Source organism: Dasypus novemcinctus, chromosome 6 (genome assembly GCF_030445035.2).
Source record: "Dasypus novemcinctus isolate mDasNov1 chromosome 6, mDasNov1.1.hap2, whole genome shotgun sequence".
In the NCBI taxonomy this organism is placed as follows: domain Eukaryota; kingdom Metazoa; phylum Chordata; class Mammalia; order Cingulata; family Dasypodidae; genus Dasypus; species Dasypus novemcinctus.
In genome coordinates, this window is record NC_080678.1 from 25,728,583 (window position 1) to 25,742,455 (window position 13,873).

General features: G+C 46.6%; 1 protein-coding gene across 8 annotated transcripts in view; it reads left to right on the forward strand.

Annotated features, from left to right (window-relative positions):
* LOC101437109 (guanylate cyclase 2G-like) overlaps nt 1-13,873 on the forward strand; it is a 40,349-nt gene that overhangs the window by 4,254 nt on the left and 22,222 nt on the right. For 6 of the 8 annotated variants that reach the window (XM_058298431.1, XM_071215668.1, XM_071215669.1 and 3 more), the window contains exons 5-11: nt 1,298-1,433; nt 2,526-2,635; nt 3,259-3,422; nt 4,719-4,856; nt 7,039-7,122; nt 7,878-7,979; nt 8,509-8,580. In XM_058298431.1, coding sequence (XP_058154414.1) covers nt 1,298-1,433; nt 2,526-2,635; nt 3,259-3,422; nt 4,719-4,856; nt 7,039-7,122; nt 7,878-7,979; nt 8,509-8,580 — 806 coding nt within the window. The remainder of the gene's footprint in view (nt 1-1,297; nt 1,434-2,525; nt 2,636-3,258; nt 3,423-4,718; nt 4,857-7,038; nt 7,123-7,877; nt 7,980-8,508; nt 8,581-13,873) is intronic. The other 2 variants (XM_071215672.1, XM_058298434.1) reach the window with 2 other exon arrangements.

The window sequence follows — 13,873 nt, forward strand, 5'->3', positions numbered from 1 at the left end:
TCCTGTCACACGGCAGGGCACAGTGGTGGTGTCTGCTGTCTTTCCTCCTCGTTGCTTTCAGCTTCTGGCTTCCTCCAACTTTCTCTGCTCCTGTGACTTTCTCTTTTCTGGCTTCCATTGATTTCAGGATCTTGCTTCCAGGGCCTTCTCTCTCAGCTTCTGAGAGGGTTACTTTTGGTGGCTTCTGCTCATTCTCTCCACATTCATTCCTTTTATAAACTCTAGTAAGAGGATTAAGACCCACCCTGGACCATGCCCTAGTGAGGTGACTAATCAACACTTAACAGCAATAATCTAATCAAAGTATCCCACCTACAGTAGGTTCACACCCCCAGGAATGGATTAGTTTAAGAACATAACTCTCTGGTGTCCACAAAAGCCTTAAACTACCACAGCCTGGCTCCTATCTCTGTCCCTTCCTGGCTCTGGGAACTCAGGAAGTCTGTGCTTCCAAGTCCTGCTTGTTAGGAGCTGCCGATGGTGCTTCCTCTACATAGTTTAACTGGGACCAGATCTGTGAAATCTCAGTGACCACAGTGCCAGGTACAAAGTAGGTGCTTAATAAATGGTCATTTTGTGCCATGTTTCCCATGGAACAAATCCAAACTAAGTCCTTTGTCAGCCCATGTGTCCTATTTGGAGTTTGGGGGAGCTGTACTTTACTCCTCTTGGCTCCTTTCTGTGTGGAATTTAACATATCTTAAGGAGGAACAAAGAACAGATGGCACTAGAACTGAGTGCCATGCCATTCCTTGCACAAAGCAAACCAGGAAAGAAGGACTGCCCTGAGAACAAAACTTGGAAACCCATGACCCCAGGGGTCTGGCAGCATTGAAGAGGTGTGGTGAGGAGGTCGATGGGCTGGTAGAGCCTGGGCTCCTCTTCTGCAGGGAGCAGCTGCCCCTCAGCTCCAGCCAACTGCTGCCATGTGGCCAATTGACCTCCTCTTGTTAGAACTTCTGATTGTTAGAAGGAATCATAAATCTGGAATTTCATGAGAAATTAATCAGAAAGAGCTTAATTTTTTTCTTTTGTTTTCATGCTGGATGGGCCTCCCCAGAATGGGTCTAACAAATATATCTGCCTGCTTGATGTGGCCCTTGAGCCTCACCAGGTGCCTCCCCGAATGAACTTCTCCCACCTTGACCCTCAAATTCCCTGAAATGGCAAAAACTTTCACTCTGGTTTTTGATGGCTATGTGGGAGGAGGAGTGATGGGGGTCAGCAGGTTGGCACTTGTTGCTCATGCAAGTTCCTCTCTGTTCTCCTTACCTTGTGCAATCTTCTCTCTTTCCAGGAATCACTGGCCCCCTGTTAGTAGATTTCCAGGGAGAAAGGCACATGGATTACTCTGTCTATGCCCTACAGAAATCTGGAAATGGATCTGCTTTTCTTCCTTTTCTTCATTATGACCGCTATCAGAAAGAAATCAGGTACCTGCTGCAGGAGGAGACCTGAGGGTGGGGTGGGGTCCTGCTGGGAGACAGGTGCATACTCTCCAGCAGTTTGGGATCCAGTTCCTGGATTCCATAGTGTGGTCCACTGAACTCAGAACACTCAAGTTGGGCCTTTCAGGCCACCTTGCCCTGGATTGTGAGTGTGGCTTGGCCCCTTCAGATTCCAGTTTAGATCAAAGCCCCCCTAACTGTACCTCCACAGGAGTCTGGGCCTTCTGTGATGTTCCAGCCCAATAGTCCCAATTGGGTGTTTCTTTGTCTCAGGGTTTCCTAACCCTTGGTGGAGAGGCCCTGAGCCCAGAGCTGGTGATGGAACCTAGTGTCCCCCAATTCCCCCAGACAGCCTGACCCTAAAACAGATAAGACGTGGCTGCCGTCCCAGGCTCCCAATAACCAGGACGTGGCTGCCGTCCCAGGCTCCCAATAAGCAGGACCCAAACAAAAAAACTGTTTTTGTTCTTTCAGCTATAAATTAATTAGAAAACGAAAAGGAAATCTAAAACTTAATTCAATTTCTACTGGTCCCCAATGGTGCCACCCCAATTCAGATTGAATTTAAGACTTTCATCCCCTCCCCTACTCTCTTGCAATTTTAATGTATCATAGTGGGTCAGCGTAGGGAACAGAACGACCATGGCAGATAGGGCCTCAGTATTGGAAGAACAGGAATCGTGCGTGCACAGGAGTGTTTGGTCTGTGAAGTGCCAAGGTGCTGTATAACCAGACCTGTCTACATTGAACATGCGTGAAAATCCCAGCAACCGTGGAGACCTGGTACATCATCTTTTAAACTGAAAGAGATATGATTAAATCAAAAGGCCGAGTCAGCTCTTCTACCTGGCAAAAAGATATTGCTCTTTCATGAATTCGATTTCTTGAAGGCTGGATTTGAAGACTCTAGGTGACCCTGGAAAATGGGTATGCAGAAGTTTGCAATAAGAGCCCAAGGCCTGCTTTTGCAAATGACATGCATGTTTCACTTGCCCCTGTCACACCCAAGGTAGAGACAACTAGAATAAATTGAGTGGCCACTGGCCTTTAACTATCTTTTTAATTTTATTTTTTAAGACCCATGAGGAATTTCTCCAATATTACTTGGTCCCATGGCTCCCTTCCTAAAAACGGACGCAGCTGTGGATTTTACAACGGGCCCTGTGACACTGAGTCTGCTTTTACAGGTACGAATGGCTGTATGGAGAAGGTGCTAGGACAGGATTCTCAAGGGCAGGATTTCTCAACAGCAGTATAATTGACATTTTGGACCAGATAGTTCTCAGTTGAGTTTGATGAGAGGGTTTTTTCCTGCAGTTTACAGGATGTTTAGCAGCATCTTGGGCCTCTGCCTCCTCAATGCCAAGAGCATCCCTCAGTGGTAACAACCAAAAATGTCGCGGACACTGCCAAAATTCCTCATGGGGCAAAACTGCCCCCTCCCAGATGAGAACTCTAGGGAAACCTGGCTTCTTTTCTAGTGAGGTAGAAAGAGTTGGGGCAGGACCCCAGGCCCTGGAATTAGATGGATCATGCCCAGAGAACCACCCTGAGGAGAGCACAAAGCAGAGGTTCGCTACAAGGTGGCGGTGGCGTTAGACGTTGTCATTATTCTCTACAGTGGAGGGTCGCCTGGGAGCGGGAGGGCTGGTCGTGCAAGTGTTCTGAGAAGAGATGGAGTCCAAGTGGGCTCAGTGTGACCTAACCCAGCTCCACAGACTTTGTGGCATCTACTTGGCAGGCCAGGCCAGGGAGGTCCTTACTTCGGCTCTTAGGCAAGCCTGAGTAATTCTATGTCTCTACCTGCCAGGTGTGACTGCTGTGATCGTGGTACTGACGCTCCTGATTACCATCTTGGGAACTGCCAGTGTAGGTCTGATTTTAAGGATGCAGAAGGGAAAACTGCAGAGGCCAAGTAAAGACGTCTGGTGGCAAATCAGTTATGATGACATCACCATTCTGCCCCAGAACAAGGTGAGGCCACTCACGGCCCAGACCTCCACTTTCCTACTCGCTGCTGGCCATTTGTGGAAGAGACCTCATCTGGGGGCTCATGGGAGCAGGGGACTGACTCATTTGGAAAGCGAGCATTTAAAGAATCGTCTCCAGACCTGAGTTCTGGCTCCAGGTCTGCCACTCACTTGCCAAATTTCTCTGGGAACCTATCATTTCATCTCTCTGAGCCTCCAGAGTGGAAGTGCCTAGATAGTCTCGAAAGTTCCCTTCAGTCTTATTACTCTGGAAGCATAGGGGCCCATATATCCTGCCAAATGTTAAGGCCCTGACCTGGAGCATTTAGTTATTTTCAAAACCCCATTAACATCTTTAATCCATTGATGACTAGTGCAATAAGGTTCGTTTGCTCAGCAAACACTTGTTGAACTTCTACTGTCACTCCAAAATAGTATGAGGTGTGCAATCCAGATGAGATGCCTTCAGAGGGAGGTAAGGCTCACAGAGGGTCTCAAGGGTGAGAGGGAAGCCCTGCAGATGGAGTGAGCAAATGTCTTGAGATCAGGAAGGCTTCAGAAAGAAAAAATGGGTTTGCTAGATGGTGGAAAGAAGAGAAGTAACACAGGACATGTCAGGATGTGCTCAGGGGCTGGGAACCTGGGAAGGTGCCAAATCAGAGAGGCTTTGAGAGGCTGAGACCAGGAGATTAACAGGCCTTGGTGAGTCATTTTCAAATGTCCCCTGGGACCTGCTGGACCGCTGTTGGGGTGAACGATGGATTGGGGTTGGCAGTGGGAGTGGGAAGGAAAATGAGCTCAGAGACTGCTGAGCCTTACTTTTCCCTCATCAACCAAAGCAGTTCTGCTTTGATCTATGTGGCCTCTACATTAGGGTTCCATGTACAATTCCCTTTAAAAAAAAAGGTTCCTCTGCTTTAAAGCTGTTGTCCAGTGGTTGGGGAGGCCCTGGGTGTTTTGAACAGAGAGGTAACATTGTTTGATGTTCATTGAGGAAAGAGTCTGGCCCAAGGCCCCACAGTGAATGGTCAGGGGTGGAGCTTGAGTCTGAGCAGGCCAACTGCAGAGCCTGCCCTCTTAACCATTACACCCTACTGTCCTCTGTGGCACAGAGGTGAAGAGGGACGTGTGTGTGTTGCTGTTAGGGACTTATACGTCTGGGTCAGAGAGAGCAAGTTTCAAGTGCCGGCTCTCCCATTTCGTAACTGTGTGATCTTGGCACTCAGTTTTCTCATCTGTAAAATGCAGTCCATTCCTTCTTTGACCACAGTGGTCAAATGGATCATGTCCTTTTTTACAGCCGTCCCAGAGAGCAATACTTGGGTCAAGAGAGGACAACAGTAACGCATCTAGTGTGATGGTTTCTGGGGACCTCAGCTCCTTTGTGAAGAGCCAGTCAGGGGAAGAGCTTTTCCATGTCCCACTGGGGCTTTACCAGGTACTTCTCATGGTGAGATGGGGCTCAGTGTGCATCTCTGTTCTGCTCTCTGTGTCCTTTCTGTCAGGCAGGGTATTCTGAATCAGGGGACAGTCTCCAAGGAAAAGCGAAGCTGGTTTTGTGGCGCTAGACTGTGCTTCTCCCAGCTTAATAGGCATATGAATCCTCTGGGGTCTTACTGAAATGCAGATTCTGTTTCAGTAGGTCTGGGACTGTGCATCTCTAATAAGCTCCCAGGTGGTTCCTATCCTGCTGGTCCACAACCATATCTTGAGTAGCGAGTCTTCTGGACTAGACTCAGCTCTGTCTAATAGAACTTTCTATCAGTATGGAAATGTTCTAAATCTGTACTGTCCTCTCTGGCAGCCACATGCCATGTATGGATATTGAGCACTAGTATATATATTTATTTAATTTTAATAAATTTAAGTAACCCCATGTGGCTACTGGCTACACTACTGGACAGTGTGGGGAGAGCATGGATTAGTTCATCCTTGGAATATTAGCATTGATGGATCAGTCGTGGGTACTGGTGTTTTTGCTGTGTAAATAGTGGCAGCTGCCAAAGCCTGGCACTTAATTCCCACCTGTCTTTGCTTATCCTCCCTCCTTTGGGTCTTTAGAGCCACCAGTGCTTAGCAATCCTTCAGAAGTTCAAGTCCCCTGGGGGAAAATTATGTAAAGACAAAAAAAGTCTATATTTACTCTTTAAAACTGAGGTCCCTCAGAGGAGGGTAAAGAGCCCCAGGCAAGGGAAGACTTGCTCATTGCTCTAAAATGTGTTTAGCCAAGATTAGGATGAATCCTTCCCTAGGCAAACAGTACTTATATTTTTCTAAATGTTTACTTGCTTGAGTTTTCAAACCACAAGAACCTCCTGGGATATCACCACGTATCATAAGGACCACATTGATACGAAACTGTAAAACAAACCAACAAAAAACCACCAAAGACCAACCAACTAACAAAAACAAACAAAACTGTACGTCGTGATCCCCTGGCCAATTGGAGAAAGAGGCCAGGCTTCCATCGTGCACCACTGTCTCGATGAGCTGCCCAAAACTTATTTTCCCTTCCCTCAGCACCATCACTGGCTTCCCCACTTCTGTTGCCTGCATGGCAGTGCTCAGATTCTTCAACGAGGGACTCAAGGTTTTCTACCGCCACGCCCCAACCTACCTTTAGATACTTTCCCTCCTCTGGCCTAAATCCTATGGTGCCTTCTGATTATACCATGATTCTATCACCCTCTGACAAGGCCATGCCTGCTCTCCCTTCCTTCACCCCATCTAGAACCTTCTTATCCTTCATGTTTTAGCTCAATCACTGCTTCCCAAAACATTTCCTTCATGCCCCAGGATTCCACGTCCCTTGGAACTTCCCTCATAGTCCTGTATCTGTTTGCCATTAATCCCACACTGCCAAGCGGCAGGTGTTGGGTTGATGTTTAACAAGTTCTGAAGTTTGCTTTCTTTCTTGGGTGTACAGATTCTGACTCCTCCCCAGCTCTTGCCACATCGCTTTATTTTTTGTGCAGATTGATTAAGTAACTCTGTAAAAGCAGAGTCAACAGATAGATTGCAATTTTATGAGACTGGCATTTTTAATCCTCATTTTCAGTGAGGAAATGGAGGTTTGGAGACGTTAAGCCACTTGCTGGAGGTTCCATAGGTAGCAAGTGTAGAGCCAGGCTTTGAACCAGTGGTGAGTGTAGAGCCGGGCTTTGAACCAGTAGTAAGTGTAGAGCCGGGTTTTGAACCAGGCATCTGACTCCAGACTTGCACTCTGTCCTCAACTCACCAATTCCTCCCATTAAAAATGGGGTGTTATTGTATAATAGAAAGAATTATCTTGGAGTCAGATGTTCAAATTCTGAATGCATTATCTACTAATGTGTGACCTTGGACCAATGACCTAATCTCAGTGATGCCATCTGCAAATGAGCTGAAGAAATTTACCCTGCAGGGCTGCGAGGCCACTGAAATGCGCTCTTACATTTAAGCACCTAGCCCAGGACCTGGGCATAGCACAGGGCCAACCCCAGGGGTGGGTTTGGGAAGTGATGAGTTTGACAATTCCTCTCATAAGTGGGTTTCTGGCTAGCCTTCTGCTCCCCTGTCTGGGTAGAGTTTTCTCTGGACTCTCCTGATTTAATAACATTGCACTTTGCCTCTGGTTCCAGGGAAACCACGTGGCCATTCGCTATGTCGGTGACCAAACAGAGGCCTGGGTGAGGAAGACGTCTGTGCTGCAGGAAATCAGGCTGGTGAGGCCCTGCCCTCTTGGGGAGGAGAAAAGGCAGTGCTGCCCTCTGCCCCTGCCCACCCCTCCTCTGCCAGTTTCCTGGAGCCACTTTTGTGGAGGGACTCCTGCCCCAAAGGAGCAACAGTGGAAAGCTGCTTCCCTTCACTTGGCACCCCCCAGCCCCTTGGCATCCCCACCAACGGCCCAGACTTTGGACCTCAGCCTCTCTGGCCTGAACCAGGCGCCTGAGTGAAGCCTGGGATCCCTCACCCTTCTTTCCTTAATTCTTTCCGGCCTTAATTCTGGCCCTTAATCCTCTGTGTGTATGGTAGCTGCTCAATTTCTTTCACCCTGGTCCTTGCAGGGATTCAGGCTCCTGGGGTCTGACTGCGTGTCCCCCGTCTAGGATCTGCCGTGGCCTGCACACTGGCATTGGCAGCCGTAAACACAGGCAAGCAGAGCGGGGTCCACTTGGTTTAGTTAATCCCCGCAGTTAAGGTTAGACTTTGATGGTTCCTCTGGTTTATTTGCCGGAGGCAGACTGCCTGGGTTTACCTCCCAGCTCTGCCATTTAAAAGCAGGATGATCTTAGAAAAGTTACATTACTTGTGGAGCACCAGTTTCCTCATCTGTAAAGTGGGAACAGGGATAGTTCTTATCTCACAGAGTCATCTGTGCGAATTAAATGAAAGAAATTATTCAAAGCACCTAGCACAGACCCCAGCATGGAAAATGCACTCTATAAACATGAGCTATCATTACCATTATTATTTTCAGATGTGTGAATTAAGGCACGAAAACATTGTTCCTTTCTTTGGTATTTGCACACAACCTCCCATCTGCATTGTCACCCAGTATTGCAAAAAAGGAAGTCTAAAGGTAAGCAAAATAGTAAATCTTACCTCCTGTTTGATTAACCACCGCCAGTAAGGAACCTTATCAACACTTTCATCTGTTCATCTGAGGACAGCTCCTCTCTGGTCTAATTGCAAGACCTAAATTATCTTGTTGGACTGTCTTCAGGGGATCAGATTAGCAGTCAGATTGCCAAGTGCCTGGTTTCCTTCCTTCTGGATGGAAACTGACTGAGCTTGGTGTCATCTCCTAAGATGACACAGCTCCTCCTGAATTGCATTCCTGAGCCCATCCTACACATGGCATGTGGTGGTTAGGTTTATGTCAAGAACAAGGATGTGTGTTCAAAAGACAAGACTATACTTTCTCAGCCTTGAGTCCACTTAGGGTACAGCGATCCTGGAAAGATTTCTGGTTGCTAGATTTAGAGTGCTCCACTGCTGGCTGGATTACTTCTGGCCAAAAAATATCTCATGTATTAGTGCCAAATCCATCCAACCTATGATGTTCAGGTTGAGTCCCTGGTGATGTTTTGAATAACTGTGTTTTTCAGGATATTTTGAGAAACTCAGATATTGAAATGGACTGGATATTCAAACTCTCGTTTGCATATGACATAGTCAACGTGAGTATAACATAATCTTATTTAAAGAATAAATACTGTGGCGCTTTTGAGATGTTCTATATCTTGGATTAAAATGAACTGTCATCTTCTCTGGAAATTCTGGCCCCCCTCAAATCTTCTCTTCAAACAAAGGGATTCCAGCTCTCAAATCTATCACTTCAATCAGAGTCTCTCACCTTTTCTCCCTCCCTGATTTCAAGTAAATATTGAAAGAGGAAAGTATTTTACTCTAAAGTTGGAATGGATGCTAGATTTACCTAATCAGGAAAGATGAAGGTGTTACATTTTAGGGACTTTTTACCCCAAAGAGTATCAAAGTACAAGACAATGAAGTGAGCTGGGAAGGGGGATTCCTAATACTTCTTCCTTCTTCCTTTTCCCTGATCCCTTTCCCCAGAAAATGGGGATCACTGCCACAATAACCACGAAGCAGCTGATCTCAGAGGTCTGAGAAAGTATATGTGCACGCAGAAATTTACTTGGTAAAAGGGCCGAGGTCACTGCAAAGAAGATAGCAACAGAAACAATAGCTAAACTGTATTTAGCATTTACTTTGGGCCAGGCATCTAGCCCTATATGTTAATTTAATTGTCACAAAAAATATGAAGTAGCTCTACCATTATTTCCATTTCGTAGATGGGAAAATGAGGCACAGAGAGTTTACTTAATTTGCCCAAGTCCTCATTAGCTGCTAAATGGTTGAGCCAGGATTTAAACCGACACATTTTTGAGTTCTATACCCTTAATTGGTTGTAGGAAGTAGGAAGCCCTTTAGTAGGAGGAACTAAAGATTGCTTTCATCTTTTGCAACAGGGAGAACTCAGTCTCATATCTAGAAGCCCTTTAGCAGCTGGGAAGGACAATTTAGAGACAGGTGGAGAGAGGTCCATTCCTGCAGCCAGAGGGGATACAGAGAGGTGGTAGCTAGATCTGCAAGCCCAGGATGACTCATTGTCTCAAAAGGCCACCATGAGGCTATGCAGCTGCTGGTGACGAGGGGTGGAGGGGTGGGAGTGGAGTTGAGGAGATGTTTGCTGTGTATGTTTTTACCACCAGAGGGGACTAAGCCATTGACCTGGGAGGAGGCCCCTCAGCCTGACACATGGGCAGCAGGGCAAGGGCTAGTTGGCATCTGTCAATCAACAGCCTGCCCACAAATAGGTGCCGAGGGGTGCCTGTGGGGAAGGATCAGCCTGGGTGTAGTGAGGGACACAGGGGTGAGACATGATACTGGCCCTTCTGGAGTGGTGGAGTCTCATCCTTGGAGCATCGAGCCACTGTCTCACTGAGGGACTTTGGAGGCCATTTCCTCTCTGGACCTCAACCTCCATGTAGGTATAAGGAATGAGGTTGGCCTGGTTGAGTTTGAAGGGCTTTTCCTCTTCAAGGGTTTTATTGCTCCTTGTTTCTAAGGAGTGAGTATTAATGGCCTTGGGAGACTTTGATTTTCTGGGCCTTAATGGAAAGCTAGCAAACCAAGCAATGTAGATAAACAGAAAGCTCTCATGATTGGGTCTCCATGGGCAACCCTGGGCCACCACGGTCATTAGTTCAGTAAAATTTTATTGAGCATCTGTTTAGGGTCTGTCCTACTCTGGGCCCTTTGGTAGGAAAACAAAGCCATGTTTCCAGCTTTGAATGGCTTAAAATTTAGTTAGAGAGAAAAATAAAGCAACCATCAAGAAATGTACATACAAACCTTTTTAAGTGGCAGTGGAATGGCTGTAAAATGGGAAGATCTGATGTGGCATCCTTTCCCCTTCTGCCTTCTCTCTCCTTTCCTTCAATCCTGTGTCTTACCCACCAAACCCAGGGAAGGACTCTAGACTCCAGTTATTTATGACCTGCCCCAATCAAAACAGCTAATATCATTTATATTGGATATGAAAAGCAAACTACTAAGTAAATTATCACCAAGGTATGAATAACTAATAGATTTAGTGTTTTCAGAGTTGGTATTTGACTTTTGAGCAGCATTAACACAAAGGTTTCTCAGGAGAATGACGGGGTGGGTGAGAGTGTTACCATGAAGGGGGTAATTTCACCTACTCTGGGTCCCTGAGTCTACCCCCTACTCCAACACCTAAAAAACAGAAGGCAGCCTCACACCTTGCTTTGGAAAGATCTCTGCCTCCTGAAATGGAGTGTGCACATTATGGGATCATTTAAGGAAGTCACTGATGATAGAATGGGCTAGTCCATCCAGGGCAGAGGGACATTTAAGCTCTTCAAGGCCAAATTCCTCTGCCAATATTCTTTGGAAGGGGAACAAGAGTAACAGGAAATGGCAGGATAAATAAGTCAGAGAATGCTTACTGGTCACTGTGCAGCCTCTTAGAGCTTTGCCACGGGCGACTTTGACATGAACCCAGGCAATGGCCCCCGTGCTGAGTCAGAGTGTGATTGAATCTCATACCGATCATGAAAACAGTACCTCACCATAAGTCTATTTGACCAGCACCTCCTCTATATCAGAGAGGTTGTGAGATAACTCTGATGTCTCAAGCCAAACAGACATTTTGATGAATCAACTGATTTGGATCAGGCCTGATTCTGGACATCGAGAGCACAGAGGAATAAGGTTCATTGTTCTGTCCCCAAGGAGCTCAATATGGTGGGCTCAGCCAGGTAAGGAGCTTTGGAATATATAATACCAAACTCCTGTGGAGTCAGGGACGGGATTCATCTCTACGTAGGAGAAGTTTGGAGGATTAAAAGGAGGAAGGGAAGTTTGGTGTAGAAGTTGTGTTGGAGGTTTGAATATTGGCTCTGTCACTTGCCACTTGGTTGAGTAACCTTAGGCATGTTACTTAACCAGCCTGAGCCGCAGTTTCTCTGTTTATAAAACAAATAACCCACCTCACAGGGCCTTTGTTAGGATTGAGGTGACTTCCACATAGCAGACGCACAATAAATATTAGTAAAGTAGCAGTAGTATTACAACTGCCACAGGTAAGTTGTAGTTTGCTAGTACCACAACACACAGATTTTCTTATTTAACGATCCCAGCAATCCTATGGCAGAGGTCTGTACTTCCCAATATGGTAGCTCCCAGCCACATGTGGCTATTGAACCCTGGAAATGTGACTAGTTCAAAGGGAGATAAAATTCACACTGGATTTTGAAGACTTAGTAAAAGAAAGACTGAAAAATATCTTATCAATATGTTTTATATTGTTTACATGTTGAAATAAGATTTTAAAAATGTTTTTGTTTTTGAAATGATAGGATTTTAATACATTGGGTTAATAAAATAAATGTATTCCACCTATTTAACTTATTTACTGTCTACTGGAAAATTTAAAATTATACACATGACTTGCATTGTTTCTATTGGACACTATTGTTAATAATATCAGTAATGAACTCCATTTTTAATTATTAACTCCAATATTAATAATGTCAATATTAACTCTATTTTATAGAGAAAAAGTGAGGCTTAGCAAGGTGAAACAACCTACCCAACTGTTAGAAGGTGGATTGGGATTCGCAACCAGTCTGTTTGAAAGGCCAAGCCTACTAAGTACTGGAGAGCACAAAAGTGGGAACCTAAGATAGGGGACCTGTGGACCACTCTCAGCTTTCCAGTAGGGAAAGGATAGCCAACAGACTTGTGATATGACAGCCAAAATCATGAAATTTGTCGTACATTATGAAACCTCTATTCATTCTCCAACAATATACATAAAAATTGTAATTTTCCATCATGATAGCAAATAAAAACAAATGCATGCTATCTCTTGGGAGGCCTACACACTCTAGAATCTGAGTATCCCTGAGGTGTCAGGGTGTCAGCGGCACCCAGAAGAGCCAGAGATGGCATGCTAGCAAAGGCAGGGAGGGAAGCAGAGTGGCCTCGTCACGTGTCAGGGCCAGTCCCGGGACCTGCTCCCTGCTGTCCTGACCCCAGAGTCAGAGCACAACTCTAAATGGGAACTGCAGCTGCCTTCTGTTTGCATGGAGAGGTCTCCATGAGGTCAGAGAGGACTTTCTGATTGGACGCTGGTCTCACCAGATTCCAGGCCCTGACCTTGGCCTGTTGGAACCTCACTGGAGAAATTCCAGGGGCCGTCCCACCAAGTCCTTCAGACTCTTCTGACAGAGTGGTCTACCCCACTCTTCTCAGCCACTCTGTCAGGTCCCGTTGAGTGTTGACTGTGATTCCAAAAGATGTCTCATGTGACTATCTCAAAAGCAGACAAGCCTCTTTAATAAAGGAAGATGGTGTTCCGATTTCTGGGCGATGGCAAGGAGAGGGCATATCCACTGTCTTGGACGTTTCCTTCCTGCCTTCTGGGTTAGCCCATATTGATGCAATATCGGTCTCCGAGCTCAGCCTGTCAGCACTGCTGGAGGAAGAGCTCCCTGAGCTGGTGCCCAGGAGGCCCAGGACCTGTCCCGTTGTGCAGCGGGTGGTTCAGGGCCCTCCTCACGTACTCCCTCGCTGGGACATCTTGGGCCAGCTCCTCCTCACAGCCATGTCCATGGGTGACGTCACTCCCCTTTTCAGCTGGGCTTCAGATTCATCTGGACCGGCTTTCCTTGTATAATGACATTGGGGGAATAGACTATGCTGGGACCACCCTTCTCCTCTTCAACTCACCCTCCTCCCCTCTAGTGGTTTGGAAGAGGCTGGGCTTGGAAGATGGTCCACCCTGGGTTTAAAGCCCAGCTCTGCCATTTACTCCTGCAGAGCAATTTATTTATTTATTTTTTTAAGATTTATTATTTATTTATTTCTCTCCTCCCCCCCCCCCCCGCCCCGATTGTCTGCTTTCTGTATCCATTCGCTGTGTGTTCTTCTGTGTCCTCTTGCATTATCCGGCAGCATTGGGAAACTGCGTCTCCTTTTTGTCGCATCATCTCGCTGCATCAGCTCTCCATGTGTGCGGTGCCGCTCCTGGGCAGACTGCGCTTTTTTCATGCGGGGCAGCTCTCCTTGTGGGGCACACTCCTCGCGTGTGGGGCTCCCCTACACAGGAGACACCCCTGCATAGCACGGCACTCCTTGTGTGTGGCAGCGCTGCACGTGGGCCGGCTTACTACACGGGCCAGGAGGCCCTGGGGATCAAACCCTGGACCCCCCCAAATGGTAGACGGACGCTCTATGAGTTGAGTCACGTCCACTTCCTGGGAGCAATTTAAAACCCTCAATGCCTCAATCTCCTCACTGTGAAACTGAGGATGAGAATATTACCTATGTCTACAAAAGAGTCGATGTAATAATACATGTAAGTACCCTGCACAGTGTGTAGTACAAAGTGCTCAAAAAAAAGGCTTGTTGTTCTTTATA